The sequence below is a fragment of the Crocodylus porosus genome, unplaced genomic scaffold (genome assembly GCF_001723895.1).
Source record: "Crocodylus porosus isolate Cpor-Errol unplaced genomic scaffold, CroPor_comp1, whole genome shotgun sequence".
NCBI classification, from domain to species: Eukaryota; Metazoa; Chordata; order Crocodylia; family Crocodylidae; genus Crocodylus; species Crocodylus porosus.
The window spans coordinates 45960360-45982433 of record NW_017728948.1 but is presented as its reverse complement, the minus strand read 5'-3'; the positions used below and the strand labels follow the sequence as shown (position 1 = coordinate 45982433).

The 22074-nt window shown below is 42.1% G+C and overlaps 1 protein-coding gene across 1 annotated transcript in view; it reads right to left on the bottom strand.

The window, feature by feature from the left end:
* Positions 1-22074, bottom strand: part of NSUN7 (NOP2/Sun RNA methyltransferase family member 7) — a 44874-nt gene that overhangs the window by 9923 nt on the left and 12877 nt on the right. The window contains 7 exon segments of the mRNA XM_019552779.1: positions 1970-2087; positions 3272-3373; positions 5630-5773; positions 7559-7769; positions 11222-11405; positions 14719-14871; positions 18774-18904. Coding sequence (XP_019408324.1) covers positions 1970-2087; positions 3272-3373; positions 5630-5773; positions 7559-7769; positions 11222-11405; positions 14719-14871; positions 18774-18904 — 1043 coding nt within the window.

Below are 22074 nucleotides of genomic sequence, written 5' to 3'. Positions count from 1 at the left end.
ACCCTAGAAACTATGAAACTATATAGGCAGACAAGGTTCTTAGGGTAGATGTGATATCTTTTATTAGACCAGGGGTTTTCAACCTTTGCCAGAATTGTACCCAGAAGGGGTACACTCCTTAAAAAGGGGGAGGGGGGACCACAGCAGCCAGATCTGGAGTGGGGGGAGGAGGGAGGGTTTGCACGTGTTAGCACAGGGTGGTGGATGGTGGCGCGTGAGCTCCCTCCATGCCCTCCCCCCACCCAATGTGTTCAGCCGGTGGGTCAGCACCTGTGCAGCTCACAGAGGGAAGCCGCTGCCCTCACCCCACTGCTTCTGGGAAGTGGAGGCACAGGGTGGTGGCTGGGGGCACATAACCCCTTTCCAGGTGTCCCCAGGCGTACACATACCCCAATTGACAACCCTGGCATTAGACCAACTAATTAGTTGCAAAAAATGTTCTTTGTAGGCTTTTGGGCACAAATGCCCTTCTTCAGGCATAGGGATAGTTTGTTGTCTCCAGAGATAACAAACTCCTTATTAACAGCAGTCTACGGAGATGAGAGATAACAGACCTGATTACCAACCCATTAGCCCTCTTGTCTCTCTGCAAGTTTGTATACACCCAGTTAAGCCCTTACCTTTCTCTGAAAGTGCAAAGTTTCATGAAGTTATATGAATAAAAGGATATCAAACAAGAATGCACCTTTTGTAGAAAATGATTAAATCGAGGCTTCCTACCCAGTGACTTAAATAGATTTGATTTAAATCAAATCCACCATGCAGTGAACTGTGTCAACATTTTTCATTTTCCAGGTACACTGTTGAACTGTTCCAGGAAGTTTTAAACTGACATGGTTGTAAGCCTGTCTGCTTCAGGATTAAACTGCATTTAAACGAATTTAAGTGCTCCCCTCAGTATGTAGTATGAGTTAAATTCTCTCACGGGAATGAAAAAAAGTAGGAAACAGCATTTAAATTCTGTTTTGTGTCAGGAAAAAGGAAGTGGAAGTTATCTCACTATGCCCATGACATGAGATGGGAAAAGCAATCCTCTAAAAACAAACTAGTTTCAAAACCTACATGAATCTTAGCAAGTTTGCAGAAGTCAGACAGTCACTTCCCAGATCCTTGGAATAAACAGACAGGACAACTGAGTCTTATATATTTATATGAACACTAGCCAATTGCCTGTCAAGACTGATGGTGGGGGCGGGGGGCTGGGATGGAGTTCCGCCACCTAACGCCCCATGCTGCCGCTGTTCTGCCTCTTGCAGGGACCGGGCCACCCCCGTCCGGTCCTCAGCGTGGCTTCAGAATCATGGCAGTGCTCCCCTATACCTGGAGCACTCTGATTGGCTGTTCCCGTTAGTCAATCAGTGTGTGAATACAGCGTTACAGACAGACTTAGGCTTTTATAATATTAGAATACTAGCCAACTGCCTGTCAAGAATGACTGGTGGGCGTGGAGAGCAGGCTGGCTTCCCTTCCCCACCACCCCGCTCCATCCCCTGTGTCCCCGCCATCATAGCCGTGGGCTGCCTTCCGTCAGAACACTTCTTCGCACTCTGACTGGCTGGCTGTCAGCCAATCAGAGCACATATAAAGCATTACAGACAGACAGACAGATTTAGGCTTTTATAATATTAGAATACTGGAAGACAGAACCACTGAAACTTCCAGCTAAAATGTGAAGTCAGTGAACATAAGAGCGCTAGACAATCTGGCATTCCTTTACATGTAGCAAAACATTAAAGGGGAAGTGAAATACATCAGTGGCCATATTTACTTGAATTTAAAATTTGAATTTCAGTGGAATGAACAAACAAATTTAAATGAATAATTAAAATACTCTTCATAAATCTATAATCCAAAAAAGGTAAGTGATTTACCAGTATAATTGACCAAAAATGGCATAATGCATCTTGGAGAGTATTTTTATGATTCTCTAAATTTTACATTTTCTACATGCAAAAAAGCTATTCCTTACCTGTAAGGTTGTACTTTACCTCCTTCCACTCCATATTCTAGAGCTTTGTTCACTACTTCTTCATTTTCCTCTTTGTAAATTGAACAAGTGCAATAGACAATGGCTTGCACTTTATTAACTATAAACATTTAAAAAAATCCCAAATTACCATTTTTGGAATAAAGAAAGCAAATTAAAAAAACTAGAGCTAGAGGCTAGAGATGTACAACTGTTATGAAAATAACTGGGAATTTACCAGATATCTATTGATAGAACATTGAACAATAAGTTAATATTCAGAGACTGCTTAAAATCATAAAAGTGACACAGAAAAATATATTATATCATTTTTTCCATCTCTCCATCACAATGTGGGACAGTTTTACAGTATATTTTTAGTAGTTAGTCCAGTTTGTTTTTATTTTTCAAGCAACAGAGTTACTTGCACCTCTAAATCTAGTTGCCAAGAAATTTATGGCTATACAAGGATAAATCTTTTTTTAATTTCACCCTATTGCATACAGTAATATCCATATATGCCAACCTAAATAGTTACTCTTGTGTCAAATATTTGCAAAGTGAAAAATGATTCAAGGACTGTGTCTTGAGCTGTATTCACACAGTTCAGAAGGGGGGCTTTTTATTTATTTATGCTATGGAAAGGGAATGGAACAAAGACAATTCACCTTTAAACCTTCTCCAATCCTGCAGCCACAATGAAAGGCAACAGGCCAGCTCCCTACATGACAAGTGTGGCCTCAAGGCCATTCTACTGTAGGCTAGCAGCCAGTGTTCTTGCAGCTGATGATTAGTGGGACACAGGCAACTCTTGTCCATGTCTTGTGTAACGGGACTAGTAGGGGTGGCAATAAAAAGTAATGGTACAATGGCCTTGTGTCACACTGAGAAATTACGGGATAGCATAAGTAGTTTAAGCAGGTGCCAGGACTTGGGCCTTTGTTTTTGCTTTTTTCACTAGCCAAATTATACACAGTTAGTCCTTTTAATTTTTCTTTCCACTTTTGATCATCTTTGTTTTTCTTCTACAGACTGCCTCTAATTTGTATTCTAGTAATGTGATACCTGGAACTGAACTCTGTATTCCAAATACATCTCATGTGATACAGAAAGGATCATCATCAGGGAAGAACTTAGCATCTCTCATACACATATTCAGAGTAGGAGATTGAGAGAGTAAGTTCGATGTGTGTTATTTGAGGAATTCCGTAGACATTTGTCACTGAACATTTAGTGTACACTGGGGTTTTTCACTGTATTAAATTTTGGTCCAATTTTTGCAAACTTGAAAGCAAGCAGACTTACACTGCATAGCATGCACTAACTCCTTAAATTGCTGCTCAGCGAGAACACCGAGTTTATCTTCAGCTACAGATCCTTGGAAAAGGTCTTTAAGCAATCCTGCATCTAAATGTAGAAAGACATTATTAAATAGCATTAGTCAGGTTTATTTTTACATGTGAATCTTGTATCTGTATTTTAAAATCCATTCCAATTTGCAGAAAATTCCCTATTAACAGATCTTGTTGCTGTTAAGTGTAATGAAGTGCAAGGCCTCAGCCCACGAGACATCTATATGATTATTTTTTCCCTTCCAATTAGTTATCTAGTTTATATGTGAATGCAACTTCCTGTATTATTTCCATAGTCACCAAGATCATTACCCCAGCTAATAATCACAGTTAAAAGCCTCCCATCCCACAATACGGTCATTACTGAGTTAACAGAAAAGTACTCAAGTTTTTTTAAATGAAATAAGTCTGTATCTGCTTCCCCATTTCTCCTTGCTGCACGAGCCAACCTTAATCAATGGGTGCAGATGTACCTCTCTGCCCAAAAAACAAAAAACCCAGTGCTTTGTTTTAACTTGGTGCATTCTCACATGGAGCCCCACATGCATGCCGAGAAGAGGCAGCCCGTTACTTCAACCTGGCTCACCTGATGTCTATAAAAGACCAGGTGCTTTAGTGGGGCTTTTTTGGCACCTGATCTTTCCAGACACTACAGAGCCGGGTTGAAATAACAGGCTGCTGCTTCCAGTAAAGCACAGGTTTTGGGGTTTTGTATTTTTTTAATGTCTGCAAGCAGTCTTTGTTTCTGCTCAGAGGAGATATAAAATTTTAAGCCATATAACTTTTTAACTCTAAATTGTATTAAAGTTTCAATTTCCTATTCCCTTGCAATTAGAAGAATTAGAGTTTTACTGTGTTATCACTTATAAAGTGAATGGGGAATTATATAGGACTCCACTAAGCACTGCTATTAATCTACCCATATGTCTATGTAGTGTGACAGAGTTACTGCTGAGAGACAAGACAACTTGAAAACTATCAGCAGCTGCCTCCTTCAGCAGCATTTCACACATCTCTCAGACATCTAGAGTTTATTTTTATCACAATCTCATAACTCATCGAATAAGAACTATCTTTCTGTATTAACCATCTAGTAAACTAAAATATCCCCAAAACACAGATTTGTGTAGAAAATAATTAATTTTCTATAATTATTGTGATTATCCTAATAGCTCCTTGTTTCACTTAACAGTTGAATCATCATCTTCTGTCTTTAGAATCACATTTCTTCTTATACTATGGGTGCTGACAGACATTGGGGGGGAAGGGGGAAAACACACGACACACTAAGCATTTTACCAGAAGAAGCAGTGTGTTACTTCAACCTGGCTCTGCAGCATCTGTATAGATCAGGTGCTTTAGTGGGGCTTTTGTGTGTTTTTATCTAAAGTCGATTCAACCAGCTATTACGTGAAAGTGCCAAAAAAGCTGCACTAAAGCGCCCAATTTATACAGAAGTTAGGAGAGCCAGGTCCAAATAACACAATGCCTTTTCTGGGAATGTGCTGGGCTTGGCGTTGGAGCATGCCGAGTTTGAAGTAAAGCACCATTTTTTGGATTTTTTTCCCCATGTGCAAGCAGCCTACCTGTTTTTTCACATCTGCAAGCAGCCTACCAGCCAATGATGATGTCATAAAGGCAGATTATTAATTCTTAAATACAGTAGCAGATAGACACTTAAAATAATTGCCAAATTTTATGTCTAAACAAAAATCAAACATTTCTACAATCAGGGATAAACTCTGAGCCAAGAGAAAAACATCTTAGCATTGGTGAAAAACAGCTCTACAGAAAAGAGTGTACTGGTATATGAGAGTACTAAAGATACACTTTATAGTTGGTTTCTTTAACCAACATGCATTACAGCCAAACACCACTGTTGCTGAAAACTGAATGTTTGTAATTGCAGATTAAACGATACTACAATTATCCAAAATTCAATTTACCTAAAAATTCAAAAAGAACTTGAAATTTAGAATTTTCTAAAAAACTCAACTTTTTAGAAATTCCAATAGTCTTAATTTTCAGATATTTCCACTACCATTTCTAATGATCAGAGTATATTCATTCTTGTAATTTCAGTCATGAAGTAATACAATGGCATTTCTTCAAAAGTTTACATTTATACAAGTAGTATATTCAAAGTATTTAGTTATTCATATGACTAATATTTATTAGTAGAACTAAGTTAGTTGTTTCATTGTAGTAAAAATCAGGACACAAATAGTAAGCACTGCACAAACAACATTTCAAAAGCAGTTAAAAAGCTAACAAAATGGTTTTATCCTATTTAGTTTAATTATAAGATTACCTTCATGTTCATTTAGAATAAATTCTATTGGGTTACTAACACCCAGTCCTGAACATCAAGGTAGCAACAGAATAACTTTTGCTTTTTGCAGTCTATGATCTGTTGGTTCAATCTCTGTAAAATCCTCACATAGTAGCACAGTATCTGAGAAACAAGCAAACACTGAAAGCTAAGTATGAAAGCAATCCAGTAATATTCTACTGTAATAAAACTGTAATCACATTGACATTATGCAAATTTCACTAGTTAAACTCAGTCCTCAAAGGCATCTAATTCCAATTGATTTCAAATACCTTTCAGAACATGGACCTTGGCATCTGCCACAACTATATTTGCAGTTACTTAATCATCTCTACAGCAAGAGCCCATGACTGAATCCCACAGCCTTTTCACATTATGCCCTGGTGGTACAATTAGGAGAAAGGCTCGTCAAGAGGATTTTTAAGTTAAATTCCCAAAAATGCCTTTAGAGTCACATCTGGGATTTCTTTCTTGAGCTAACAAAATCAGATGCAACTGAAAGTAAAATGAACATATGGCCAGAAAACTGAATATAAAAACTATATTACATTGCAACAACCCCTCCTAAATTATGCAGGAACCCCAATGAATGCTGAAAGAAGCACTCTATCCCACTTTCACCTCAGGGAGTTTACTGAGGAATGCTCTCTACATCAGTCTGTCTTATGCCACAAAAAGACTCCCTTATTTCTTAAATTAATGGTGCTTCTCTGGCCTGCAGCCAGATCCAGCCTGCAAGGCAATGTCATCCATCCCATGGGTCGCTATGCACAAAAAAATTGACACTGGGGAGAAGTGGCAGTGTTAATTGCTGTTCCCCTTCTGCCAAATTTCTAGACCTATGGGAATAAGGCTGGATGGCATGGCCTTGAGTGTGGGGGCAGGCTAGATGCACCACACTGAGCCCACGCATGGGATCTGGCCTGCAGACCTGGAAGGTTGAGCACCACCATCTTAATTGATTAAGAAAGTTAGATTAGTGACAATTATAACTTCATTTCAGTTGCAGAGATAGAATTCTCTGGGGCTTAAGGAACAGCATTGCCAACTGGGAACCCCTAATTGACCCATTTCCTAATAAAAATGAAGACATAAATAGGCAGATTCTATTGTTATCTATAAGGCAGGAAAATGGAATAGACAACAATCCATTTAGGCACTTAGGCAAGTGCAATTTATTCCACAGTGCTTGAATCTCTGAAAAATCCATTAATGCATCTTTTTTATAACAACTGCCATCTTACCTTCCAGACTGGATCAACAAGTAGCAAGGAGGAGATTGAGGGGGGCTGTCCACCTTTTGCATTAACAGTTTTTCAGGGGCTCAAGGTGAAACAGAATCTCACTAAGAATACTTAAACAACAAGAGAATCTGGCTCTTATGGTCTTAGGTCAGTGATTCTCAAAGCAAAGTGCCATGGCACCCCTGGGTGCTGCAAGATGCTTTTAAGTATGCCATGTGGTACTGCTCAATGGTAGCACTGTTAGGGTTGCAAACACCAACATGATTAACAAGGTAAATACAGAGATTTCAAATAGAAATCCACAGTGTCAAAAACTTTCTGGAAACTTGTGGTTTTTCTGAGTTTTCTGCAACAGAGGAATTGCACTATTCTTTCTTCTGCAGTCAAAAAATGAGTGGAAGCTGGCATTTTCAAAGGGGTGCCTTGAGTCTACCAAGGTTGCAAAATACTAGTCTAGACACTGCCATGAACACGAATGAATACAGATGAATAAGAACATCTCCAGACCGTGCTAAATAACTGAAAGATTATTTTAAATATTTGTATCAAAATATAAAATGTCTTTGTGCTACCAAATAGCCAAACAACAATAATCACTAAAATGTCATTACACTTAATGGCATCTGCAAATATCCATACTATAAAACAGAAGGTTAACTCATACTTTTAGAGTCCAGGCATCTGAACATGTCCTTCAGCTCAGCTCCCTTTGCCTGTGATTTTACTCCACATACAAATACTTTAGATGCGCTCTGATTTGTCAGTACTGATATATGGGCAACAGTCAACCAGGAACCCATATGAGCCACTATGATGTCGTCATCCATGTTCAGTAAGGCTTTCACAGAATGTACAGCAAGGCTGCGAGATTTATCCTAGAAGACAATGCATATTATCAGGTAATTAAATACAGCTAATTAAGAACTGATAGATTTCAGTTGCTGAATTTTAGTTCAGGCTAAATATTATTAATTTGGCTTCTCCTAGTACTGTACTTTTTCAAACTACAAAAGTGGGCTCATCCATTTCACCCAAACAGGGAAATGGAGGGAGTCCATACAGTCAAGTATGGCTAGCTAATCATACCGAACTGTACTTTCCAAAATATAAAGCAAATTTTACGTAAGTAACTAAATTAAGCAAACTATACAGTTCCAGCCTCAGCGTGAGGAAGGATGAAGTTTGTCAACAGGCACAGAAGGGTAAGAGAAATGTAGAAATGTTTTCATTACCCCCAGTGAACCCCAAAAAAGACTTAAAGCAAATTACTGTGAAAAATAAATGCTGAACAATATGCAAGATGCACCCACTGAAGGCAGTACCCTCAAAGCTTGCTATTTCACATTTTCTATGACATGAAGACACATGCAATGACAGTCACATGGCTGCACTATCCAGTTACAAAGGAGAAGCAACACCTTTCAGTTCAAAGGAAGAGATATGGAGAAAGTCCTGATTAAATGCAATCTCTTTACCCTGGAACAACATCTGCTTCATTGATACAGACTTGAACCCAGAGATCATAAAGACCCAGAAGACCTCCAAAAAGACTGAATGGGTGATCTTAATGTTACGAGTAGATATTTTTGTAGATAAAGGTGCATCTGTGATATAGATCAACTATTACTTCCTCCAATTTGAGGTTGCTAACACACTTTTTACATTGTAGGGAAGTATGCATTTTATTGATACATTGTTAGAAACAAATGAAACTTCATTTTCAGATGACTCTGCGAAATGACCTGGTATGACATTATAAACCTTTTTTAGGTACCAGTGCTATATCAACTAAACTTACCTTTCATGGCGCCATCAGAAGTCCCTAGAGGATACCGATGGCCTGGAATAGATAAAGCTGGGAGACATGTAGAACACAGATGACAAGCACCGCGCTGAACTTGACAAACTGTGACAGTTGTTTTTAATAACTTTGACAGTAGATTTGCAGGATGTGAAGAAAAGTTTCATTGCTGCCACCAGAGACTTGGCAAAGTTCTAATGAGCAGATCTTTCTGGATGTTGAAAAACTGAGTTAACCTAGGCTCATTTGCATCAGAAACAGAAGTGAGGTTCTCTCATAGGAAGATGCTTTGCTGATAAAAATCACTTACATTAGGACCTAGCTATTAAACAGCCCTTCTGTTGTAGGTGAACTACATGTCTGAAGAAGCCAAATGTTTCTGGAGCTCAAGAAAATCTCTCTTGATGTTGACAAATTCTTCTAATATCACTGCCTCCAAACTGCCTATTTTTGGAATATGTGCTAAGGTTCTGCTGAGGCAGCTCCAAGACCTGGATTCTGCAGCTCTTCTTTACACAGGTACATCTGGCTTTCAATCTGGGAGTACCAGTTATATCAACAGTGATTTTCATCCCCAACTGGTGAAATCAGGCATCTCTTCAGATTTATTTAATATGGCTCTTAAGTGCTATTCCCCTGCTTCATATCCTAGCTGAGGTAGTCAGAGTTCCTTTAAGGCAGGGGCAGGCAAAGTCCAGCCCATGAGCTGGCTCAGGCCCATGGCGGACTCCATTTCCCAGCAGCCCCTGCCCATGTTGCTGAGACACCGTCAGCAATGGGACTGTGACAATGGGAGGCCACGGTTTCCATGGAGACCAACCCCAGCAGCACTAGCAGGGCACACTGCTGGGCAGGGAGCTGTGCCAGCGTCAGGGCTGGGATCTTGCAGTAGCGACAGCATGGTCTGGAGCCAGGGCAGAACTGCAATCCACTGTCCACACACCCCTGCTGGGAAGGACTAAGGTTGACCTTGCACTAATTAGATTCTATACATGAAAAATGATAACAAATTGCTTATTTTCCATGTACAGAATCCAAGTATAGCAGGAGTTGTCCTAAATTTGAATTAATCTTGAATTCAGGTAAATATGAATAGAGTTTCTATTCAGTGACTGTATTTAACATGCAGGTGGAACTAACGTTTTCAGAAGTGGTGGTTTTGGTGCTTGCTTGGGTCATATTGTGAAAGCTTAACTTATGAGCTCCCTCTCTGGAAAAAAAAAACAGGCCTTTTTAAGGAGTCTCAAAGTTATGTAACTGAAGATCACTTACAACTGAAAATACTGACTAGATCATTCCAGGGTTGCCAGAAAAACATCTGTACAAAGGGCTCTACCTCACTTCTGTATTATGGTAGGAAGCTCTAAATAAGCTGGCGTGAGGGAATACTGGGTGCAAGTCAGGAGAAAGACCACTTAACCTACTGCAAAGTCAGTGGTTTAGGAACCTTTCTACATGATGCATGGAGAGGCAGCAGTGACTATTCCACCGCAAGCATGGAACTGCAGGAAGAAAGATTTTATAAGTATTATGATGCCATTATTTATTGACTAGGAGTAAAATTTTTCAAAGCATCCAAATCAGATGCTTAAGTGGTGTTTAGGTCCCATTTTCCAAGTCATTTTTGAGGATGGCACTGGGGTACTTCTGAAAATTTTATCTGAAAACAGCTTTAAAATAAAATCTTAACTTAAATATCCTACTGATTACATTGACTATCATTTATAAGCGTTTACATTCAAGTGTCAATATGATTCAATGATTATGGTTTTTATAAAGACAGTATCTAGGACATTTCACAAACTGTTGGCAGCTAGCTACTTTTAGCCATTTAAAATAAAGAAGGAAAAGGCATGCAACAGATTCTAAGGCACAGCATTCTCTTAGGCTAGAAATAGATATTGCTAGTGGAGCAAAACCAGTTGTGCTGGGATGCACCTCAGCATAGCTAAGCTGCTTCACTGGGAAAAACACATCACCCACTTCCCACCCTGTTGATGCTGCAAACAACCAGCGACATGTTCTCCTGGGGCTTGAGAGGCCTGGTCCTGCACACCCTGGGAATTCTTACACAACACTGGGCGCCCCAAGCCATGGGAGTGCCTGCCTAGCTTTCCCCCTTACTGAGACATGTCTCCCGGACATGTCTTTGCAAGCAGGAAAAGCCAGGCAGGTGCTTCCGGGGCTTAAGGAACCCAATCCTGCACAGGAATTCCTGGGATACACAGAATCAGACCCCTCAAACCCCTGGAAAGCAGAGGCAACTCTGGGTTTCCTGCACTCTTGCACCATAAAGTAAACAGACATCTGCTGCTAAATGCTAAATAGCAAAACAAATGGATACCACCTTTGTTGTGACCATTATTCATGGCATAACAATAGGTATGTATGTATGTTCGCTTAGCTTCTGTGCTACCACACAAAAAAAATATTATGATGGCACCAAAGCAATACAAGTTGATGTCTGTTTCTACCCTTAGTTTGCAGATCAGATTAAGGAAGCTCCTACTTACTGAATTAACTCACCTGTATTAAGAGTTTGTAATCTGTGAAAAGCTCCAAGTTGAGTAGTTCTTCTTTAAGAAAGGAAGGAAACACCAGCACATCCTGGCAGTGTTTGTCCAGACAATATGTATAACCCTCCAAATCTGATATAGAGTCAACTCTGGTAAATCCTTCTTTTGTTAAATTTCTATAAACTTCTTCAGGGCTGTAAATATATGTAAGATTCATAATAGTTATAATAAGCATTATCACTGAATATACAAAGTTAAATCTCAAGGAATCATCCAAAAACTTAGCTTTTTTGCTTCAAACATACCATAAAATTCAAAATAATCAGAGCTAGTCTGGCAGATAGCACCAAATTTACTGTTGGCATAATTTGGTTCAGTTAGATTGACTTGAATGGAATAGCACTCTACAGTGAATTTAGTGCTTAGTCTCTGGAAAAAAAGTTTGTGCAAAGATAATACACATATGCACATTTAACAAGTGTAATTCACAATACGCAGACCAAGAAGTGTATACTATTTACTTCAATTTATTATTTGTGTAATTTATTATTTGTGCGATACACTTGCAGAATATACTGTAAATGGAGAGCCAACATGGCAACAATCAGTCAGGTCAACTAACATATTCAGCCTAAGTAAAGGTTGCAAAATCACAACCAAAAGAAGATATGTTAGCTGTCCTGAGGCACTTACAATCTAAAATAGACAAGATATAAAACGCATTCAAGTAAGAAAGAATATGAAAGAATTACTGGAAGGACCATTTGGTAAATCTATCACATCAGTTTCCATTACTATAAATAAATATTAAAATTGCTATCCTGTATTGACATGCACACTACCAGAGACAGAACTTAAAGGGGTACTGTCAGCTGCATATTATGCCTTCACCCAAACTCCTCTACCAATTTTTGCAGCTTAAAAATAACATTTTTTCTATTATAAAAAAGTATTTTAAAATACTGCAGCGCATACTGCACTCCTTCTGTAACTGGATTTTCTGATAACTCTAAAGCAGGCAGGAGAACTGGCTTGTGCTGCAGCCTTCCAAGTCCAACCTTACAGCATGTCCCAGAAACAGAGGTGCACAGAACAAATGAAACTGTTCCAAAGGCCTTTATTTTTGGGAGGAGCATTGGTGGGCGCAAACCAGAAAGGGCTGCAGCCCAGGCCAACTTACTTGCTTGCTTTAAGTTTATCAGCAGGGATCATGGTTTTCTGTGTTTAAAAATCACAAATTCTCCGTTTAAAACCCCCAAAATCTAGATTTTTAGGCAATTAAAATAACCGTGATTTACTGATATATTTACAATTTAAAAAGCAATTTGGAAACCTACCAGTGCCTCAATCATTATAATAAATCCTAAATAGCTATGAATTTTGGGGTTTGATTTTGGAGTTTTTTTATCATGGAAAAGCAGAGCTCCCCCAACCCCTTCACTGACCAGGACACAAATCCAACTGTGACTGTCCCCTGGGCTGCTTTGTAGCGCTGAGCAGCCCTGATATGCCAGTGCCCTGCCCATGCTGGTGCCCCTCACTCCAATGCACAATCACCTGCCCCCAGACCCCCAGTGTGTGAGGAAGGGAGTAGGTGTGTTTGGAAAGTGAGGGGGGCACAAACAATATGGCAGGAGGGGCACATGCCCCCTGAGATTTCTGCACCCACAATGGGCCATGGAGTTACACCCAAGCTAGACCAGCTCTGGGCAGGAGCTGCCTTTGTGGCCCAGCAGGCAGGACCTGGTGTTAGAGGGAGTGCCACGCCACATAATGGCTAGAAAATAATATTTAGAGGTTTGCTTTTGGGAACTGGCTTGTAGGTAAAGTAGCTATGTATTAGAACAATGGTCCAGGACAATGGCAAGGGTTCAATGATTTCTAAAAAGCCTGTTTGTGAGTTTCCTCAAGGCTCACTGTATCTGACTGGCAAGCAGCACATATAGCACTATTCCATGACATAAAATAAGGTGGCACCAGGTCAGTGCTCAGCTACAGAGCCCTTGAGATTTCTGGTTTTGGGGAAACACATAAAATTAGAACAAGACCCGGAAAGAACCAAATTAGGATGTGTACATGTGATGGGTTTGTGAAAGAAAGGAATATGCTGACAGGACAGAACGTGGACAGCATGAAGACCACAGGTAAATCAATCAGTGATGCCCAAAGACAAAGAGTCATCAGAAGGAGAAAAAGGATACAAAAGGAGGGACTTCAGAGCAGCAAAAGGCCCCCTGGGGGACCCAAGGCCACTGTGAACAGAGGACATATCACCAGCCCATCTCACCCACTCCACTGGGGGGAACAGGCCTCGGCCTCTGACCTCCAGGCTATTGACATCTGACATTCAAGAGAGAACCTCAGAGAGTGAAGTTCATGTACTGACCAGACATACCTTGACTCTGATGACAGCTCTTGGACTGGTAGATAGAGAAGTGTTTGCATTATTCTTATCTGTTATCACTGTGCATCAATAAAATTAGCCTATTATTGAATGGAGAGGTCATGGTCAGTCTGAGGGTTTGGGTCTGCCCGGCACATAGTATCTGGGTCATAAATCCAGTGGCAACACCATCATGAGGTGAGGAAGCAGCAGTGGCAACAGTGCAGAGTTGTGCCCCCTGCTGCTGCCAGGCAGGCAGGGGCACCTCACGTTGGCAGCTATGGCCACAGAGGCAGCGCCTGTCCAGAGCTGATCTGGCCTGGCTGCAGCCCCATGCCCTGCTGGGGACGCACATGCCCCCTTCTGCCACATCGCCGGTGACCCCCCTCCGTCACCTCCCAATGCTTGGTCTGTGGCCCTTCCCTCCAACCAACGCATGGATTGTGGCCCTCTGCCCCACAGACTTACTTGGAGGGAGCTGCTTGGCTACCACATGCATGTGTGCCCCCCTGCCAATGACTGCCCTCCTCTCACTCCCCCCAAACCCAAGCAGCCCCTTGCAGGCTGGAACTCAGCCAGCTTGCAAAGGGAAACCCACAGTTTTCCACAATTTTCTCCTTTAAAGGGAAAAACCGTGATTTTCTCCTTGAAGAGAAAATCTGCGTTTTTCTCCATTGAAGGAGAAAATCCATGTTCTTCTGAAGCAAATGGAAAATCCGGATCCCTGGTTATCAGAAAACCCTACTGTGGGAGCAGCATGTGTGTGCTACAGCCCTGTGCTTGGAGCAGTTTTACTTGGCCACCACAACATCTGTATTATGATACTACTGAGGGGGTATCATGGCACCCAGTTGAGAACCACTGAACTAAGTAAACCAAAAAAAATACAAAAGCTGTGTTTTTCCTTTAGACTCTTTCAGTTACAGTATGAACTAGTGTTAGTTGTAACATTCAAGTAAAAACTGAAGAAAGTATGAAGCTTACATGTGCATTACAAGAAGTTTATGCCTTAGAAGGCAATCCTGAACGATGCACACTTCAAAACAAATTAGCAGAAATACAGATTACAGTTGAATACATAAAATCTAAAATTAACACATTAATATTAACTTTATATCTCTCACCTGATTTTAAGAGCATTTATCCAAGCATACAAAGGTAAAGCAGATGCCCTTTGTTCCTGTTTCCGTATAGTTTCTGGTAGAATATGTTCAATTGAAAGAGCATCATGTTTAATTCGACATCTTGCCAGTGCAGCAGCCAATTTAGTCTTAAAACTACAAATATAAAATAATAGCTTTAATCAAGATTTTTCATTTTACCTTGCTATTATGCAACATTAACATTACAATGATGTTTCAAGTTACAGTGAAGCATGGATCCCATTACACTATGTACTGTGCAAACCACACAGGGCAGTTCCTATCCCAACTACCTTAAAATTTTCAAGACTGTTGTACAGAGATGTGACTGTGCATCTTCAGGACTTTTTGGTTCTCCTAGCTTTTTCTCCAAAATGTCACCATTTTCCATTCACAAAACACATGGTCAAGAAGAGAATGAATGATGAAAATGTATATTGAGTGTAACCAACCTCTGAAACACTCCTTTAAATTTGAGAAGAATTTCAAATTGAGAAATACTATGCTAATCAATGCCCAACCATGATCGTTAAAATATCAAAACTGATAGCTTTCTGGGTCAAATGATATGAAAATATAGAGATGATACATCATATGTTAATGCTATGAATGGATAGTATCCGGAAGAATATCAGTATTTCTTCCTTGCAATGTGACCTGTGGACCCAAAAGATTGTGCATAGAAGGAATGGAGCCCAGCAAAGCAAATGAGTTCCACCAAAGGGAGAAACAAATGTAGTAGGTGCAATGGGACCGTGGATGTACTCAAGCCCGCAAAATGAGGTCAAGAAACTTCAAGCCAAGCACACAGCATATTTTGAAAGCCTGGCTAATCTCATGTTAGTGTTTAAAACAGGTGGAATGGCCTAACTTGTGAAGCTTGAAACTATCTTTAAGGGCCTTCACAGTTTGTCATCTCTTCTACACAAAGTAGTGATCTCACCAGTCTCCATTATGCCAGTGAGTTGGCCTTCATTGCCCATTTGTTAAATGCATTGGCAAGACCAATGTGCTTTTCAAAAAGGCATCTTAATTTTTTTCTCTGCTTTGTATATTGTCCAGTATTTTTCTCATTTGTACCTGCTTCTCCCCCTCTTTGTGGTATCCCCATCGAGTCTGGTTTTAGTTAATATCATCTTCAGGCCAATACTATACAACTTATAGAACAAAGGGGGCCTCAGTAATTGGTCAAGGAACCACTGCAATAAGATACTACCACTTTTGGTGCTCTGAATCCCCAGGTTAGAGAGATGCCTGAATAGCACTTTTTGCTTTAGCTAGAGGAGCTCAGACACTTGTATGCTTAAGTGTTTCTCCTTGGCTATTTCTAGGAGCTCCCTGGTATTGGGTCTCCCAATTGTCTTTTGGAGGCAACCAGCTCTACCTGCTGACTGTATAAGAAGTCTAGACACATAACTGTGTTCCTATGAATCGTCTTCCTGTGGTCAGGCCTCATATTTTTTTAGAACCGCAACACCAAAATTGGAGGCAGCCACGGTGGGGGACTGTAGCCACCACACCCTCTTTGGCTGTGCAGCACATGCTCAGTGAGTTCCTTAAGCTCTCTGGCTCATCAGCACAGCTTCCAGGTGCTGCTGAACTGGTGCAGCTCCAAAAACCAGAAAGATAAATGCTTCCCTCTTCCCCTGCCCTGGAAAATGGCAGCAGCCAAGGTGAAAGGCAGGAAGGGTAGCAATGTGTACTCCCTGGCCTCTGCCGGTAGCTGCACTAACAAGCTGGTGAGCTCAAATTGCTCACTGCACACTGACCACACAACCAAAGTGGGTGGTGCCTTCCCCCTCTCCACTTGGATCCAACCATGGTGGCAGCTAAGAGAACAATTTGGATTTTGCACTAAGTGACTTGCCCAAATGAATGGTTCAAGAAGTGGTGACTCTAATACGAAATAGAATGAAACCACTGGCCTGTCATAGCTTCTATTTCAAACTTTTACATTAGAAGTGAGTTTTAAATGTAACAGAAAGGCCCACAGACAGATGTACACATGGCAATGGAGTTTCTTTGGAAACAGGAAAAAGAAGCCCTCAAAATTGAGAGAATGCAAATAAATATTGTTATTAAATGTTTTCTAAGCAGTCAAGCAAAACAGTTTATAAGCTTTTCTTACTGTTATCCTTTCATTTCTAGTAAGAACTTTTCATAGTGAATTTATAGAAATCTCTACATTTTTAAATGAAAAAACCCCACAAAATGGGGAATCCTATTTTCACTGGTTAATGACACTTATCCACCTTTTCTCAGACAGTTGGACCCACAGAAAATATCAGGAAGTTAGGCTCTGCAGGAGCGCTTAATTATTACAGCACACAGTGTTGGAAGCAAGCACAGAGGACTTGCAGTTTATTTGCAAATGTGTACCATGACCATGCATACAAGTCACACAAGTGCTACTGCAGCTGTGAAGCAGTTTCACTTTTGGTCTGTGGTCCAGTGAAGTGGGAAGATAGAGTCCTTGTCTTTCCCACCCACAGCCCCAGAGCACAAGGCCCCATGAATCAGGCTGAGGAGGGAGCAAGATTAACTTAAGGGACGTCTGCTCAACTATGTGTGCTAATATGCATCACTTAGTGTCATTCAGAGGGGTACCTGACCTGGTTTATCTTCATTAAATATGGAGGCTGATAGCAAGACCAATGCGCTTTACTTAAAAGAAAAGACTGAAGAGGAAATTATGTTAGCACTATTTTAAAGGTTTTTATTTTATGTTCTGCTATTTTTATTGTAAGACTTGCCTAATTGGCACTACTGGGGGACCTGCAGCTGCCCAAAAAAAAATCCCTTGAGGGCCAGATCTGGTCTGCAAGCTGTATTTTGCCCATCACAGATCAAAATTAACCTGCTTACTGAATGCTGAGGTAATATTTTTTCATGTTGTTGGCTTCGGTGTGATAATAATTTTTTTCCATTGGATTAAAGAAAAAATATATATTAACTTACTTCTCATTTTTTTAAAAGTACTCTACCATTAGCATGTGATTTTAATTAGGTACGAGTTTCCTCTTCTTTAGGAAACTGGAAGCTTCTTTCAAACTAAATTATTTTTTAAAAAAGTCAACAAATTATATCAGAATGGGCATTTTAAAAAATACTCACAACTGGAAATGCTATCATTTAGAGGTGCACTGATATACCGGTCCAACATCGGATCAGTACCAATATAAAGAAAATTGTCTATATCAGATATCGCCCCAATGGGGCCAATAATTTGGCAGATAAATGCCTGTGTTGCACACAGTCGCAATGCAGCACAGAGCAGAGCCGGCAGCATGGAGAGCTGCCTCCAGCTGGTAAGTTGGAAGGGGAGGGAAGAGGCATGGGGGGACAGATCAACATCCCCCGCGATGAGGGAGGGAGAGGACAGGGGCAGTCGCTGCTCAGCCAGGGCAGGGGGTAGTACGTGACAGAGGCGCAGCTGGTGGGGTGGGGGCAGTTCCTGCTGCTGCTTGCACCCAGGGAGGGCAGGGGCAGAGCGGTGTGTGGCCCCAGATCTGTGTGGCGCGGGGCGGGCTGCAGCTGCAGGGTAGAGCCGGAGCCGGAGCCAGCACTGTTCGGGGCTTTTCTTGCTGGGGGCTGGGTTCGGCGTGGGCTCCGGAGGCACTGGGAGGAGGCTGTGGCCACCCCAAATTTTACCAGAGCTCTGATTGCAGCCCCACCCCACCGCCCACCACAGCCCCAGCTTCTCCCGGCACTTGGGTGGAGGAAGGGTGTTCAGCACCGTCCCGCACCCCCCCCACCCCAGCTGTGCAGTGCCTGCCCCTGCCCCCTCTTTCACAAAAGTGTTCCTTGATCTGTCCCCCCACACCCCTTCCCTCCACCTCCCCTTCCACCACACCGGACTTACCACCTGGAGGTAGCTAAATCAGATATTGGATCGGTACTGGCTAATATGCCTCCTTAAATATCAGTTTTCGGTATCGGCCTCCAAAATCTCCATCAGTGCATTCCTATTATCATTGGTTATGAAACTCTTTATATATCCCAATATATATTAGCACAGCTTTTAATCTTACATATACCTGTATAGATAATGCTCTACTTCTTGGACTTCAGCTATTGGCTCCTCTTCATCAGAAATCTGTCGGGCTTGGAACTTTCGATCTTGGAAGTCATACAGCATGACAACAACTAAACTAGTCAATTCATCTGACTGCAAGAGTAAAATAGGCACGTAAAGAAACTGAAAATCAGATACCAAACTTGCGAAGAGAATCACTTGCACAGAACCTTACATTCACACAGAGACTGATTTCAGTGGAACTATAGTCAAATAAGTCTGCCAAAATAATTTCTTTCAAAGAAACAGTGCAAGTATTGGAGAGTTTTTTTTGACTACAAAGAAAAATTAGGTAACTATTTCTAAAATCATGTGTCTAGTTTCTAATCAATAAAAGAATCAGCTTTATTAAACTTATCTTTATCAAACCATCTATGGATTTCAATTCTCCAAGGTAAAAAAAACAAAATACTTTGCTTTTTTCCCCACTCTTTGAACAAAATTTCTCTTTTGCAGTAGATGGCAGACGTAAAAGAATGGTCTTCCTATTCATCCACATGGCCCAATAAAAGCTTTAAAGTGTTACATTAAAAAATACTCAGATTTTCCAGTTCACAAAACCATTTTAGAGGATCTGTTTTATAGTCAATCAATAGTATTCAAGCCCAGATAAGTGTTATAACTTGTAACAGTTTGCAGATATTATGTTGATTTCTGATCATTTTGGAGCTCCAGTAAACCTTAAAATTTCCAGTGGTGTATAAATAAGCAAGGTCTTAGCATTTTTAAATTTTATAGAACATGTGAAGTTTGAAATGACTTTCTTTAAAAAAAAAAAAGAAGAAGAACACTGACCTCACAGCAACCACGGTTACAATCATTCAAGATGGAGGACGCTATAGTATATATACAATTTATGCTAAATGAGGCTGCTATATGTGGCTATGAGAAAAGTGCCCAGTATATGCAATGGTCCATGTCGCAGAGCACCCAGGTGCCCTGCACCTGAGAGCAGAAAACAGCTCAGAGAGAACCCTAGGGGCAAGAAAGGGGGAGGCCCAGCTGCCACTTACCAGGGCAACCAGAGTAACAGGTGCTGGTTGCCAGGACAACCACTGAGGAGCCAGCTGACAGGAAGGGGCAGGGCCCAGCTCCTATAAGCCCAGTCAGGAGGCCAGGAGGGCAGTGCCCCCCTGGTGGCCAAGGGAGGAAGAGCTTGGCCAGGGCAGAGAGAGGGAAGAGCCCTGACTGTGTAAGCAGCTCCTGGTTGCTGCTGGGGGTTGGAGTGTTTTCCTGGCAAGGGATTGAATGTTGTTTGGCTGGACGGTCTAGCTTTTTATGTTATAGCCCAGGAACTTTGTGTTTTTGTGTTTGCTGTTTTGCACCAGAGGACCGGATGAGGCTACTAGGGGTTGGAGGAGGCCTCACAGGAGCTCCACGGTAGCATGGGTACCCTGGCGCCAGAGAGGACACAGCATTTGGGGACCATTGACCCCAGCCCCAGAGCAAGGGGGCACTGAGAAGCCCCAGAGGAAGGGGCCAGTGAGAAGCCCCAAGGAGGTAAAGGAGAGGGCCAAGTCACGACAGGGCCCAGGTCAAAAGCACGTCACTACCATCTGCAAGGCTTGGGCTGCAGTGTAGGGGAGGAAAAAGGAGCCGCAGATAGCGCCCCCTGGCACCAGGGTGCATAAAGTGGGCAGCCTCCAGTTAATTGCATCCATCAATTAATCAATTGAGATAAAGGCATGGCAGGCAAGTAAGCAAGCAGTTGGCCCATAACAGGAGGGCGGAGTCGTCAATAGAAAGGCTTCAGTAGCAATACTCCTGTCACAGTCCATTAATCCTTGTAATCCATCTCAACCACTGAGAATGTTGTGCTATTTGCAACACTAAAACTAACTAGGTTCTGTCAATTTCAAGGCTGTTATTAGAGCAAGGTCACCAAGTAACAAAGTAAGGACCAATAATGAAGTATGGAAAGCAAATTGGGTAATCTGTAAGCATGTTTCAAATCAGTTTAAACAGTATGTTTAATATGGAAAAGAAAATTAATAAAAGGCAGACATCTTAAGTAGCTTTTACTATGATAGTCTACTCTAGATTAGAGCATATTTGTTCAGTAAATGTGACAGCCAGGTTCAATGCCTTCAATCTGAGGGAGTTTTTACAGGTACCTAAACTCTGCAGATAGGGGTACACTAATCAAGATGCTTAGGGCTGATACCAATGACTGATTATTAACAAACAATATCAGCTGACACCGATCTGATTGCCAATATGCAAGCCCAGCAGTTTGGAGAGCAGTGTCCAGCTAGTAAGTCTGTTGGGAGGAAGGTGGGGAGGGGTGGTATATTGAGGCCTTTGTGGAGAGGGAGGGAGTGCGGCAAGGGCTGGGGCAGGCACTACCCAGCTGGAGCCGAGCACAGAATGCTGCCCAGCCAGAGCTAAGCTATTTGGGGCTCCATCCTGTGCTCATCCGGGAAGCATGGGGGGCGGGGGTGGCTTCTGCCACTGTGTCCACCCCTAGGGAAGGCATGTGCCCTGTGGATCTGTGGGCAGGGCAAGGGCAGGCTGCTGCTGCAAGCTGGAGGCAGCACCAGGCTCTTCCTGGAAGGTGGGTTGGGCCAGGGCTGCACTTGGGGTGGACACGGGTGGTACAGGGAGGGGGGGTTATGGGGTGGCTTACAGCCAACCCAAAATTCACCGCAGCGCCCCCCGACCACCCACCCAGCACCACCACCACCCACCTCAAGTACAGCCTGGTGGGGGGGTTAGGCCGGGGAAGAGCCCGGCACTGCCCTCAGTCCCAGCCCACAGTGACAGCCCACCCTTGCCCCGCGCACAGGTCTGGGAGGCACATGCTGCCCAGGCCTCCCCTGGGAGTGCACACAGAGATGGGAGCCACCCCCTTCCCCTCCCTGTGGCCCCCCGGATGAGCCATGATCCCTTGCCTTGTCCTGCCATGGTTGGGCAGTGCCTGCCCCTGTCCCTGCCCTAATCCCTCCCTCACCACAGGAGCCTCAATATGCCTCCTCCCTACCCTCAACAGACTTACCAGCTGGACACTGCTCTCCAAGCTGCTGGACCAGCATTTATCAGTAATATTACCAGCCACATCAGTCAAAAAAGGCAACTGCCAATAAAATAAAAATTAACATCATCAGTGCCGATATGATATGGACCAATGTACTGGTGCACCTCTATCTGCAGAGGCAGGATTTCAGCATTTCCTAATGGCCAATTTATGCTTACTGCAAAGGCACCTGCTGGCAATATGAATCTCATTCCTAACTCTTCAGTCTGAGCTGATAAAGTCTATTCTG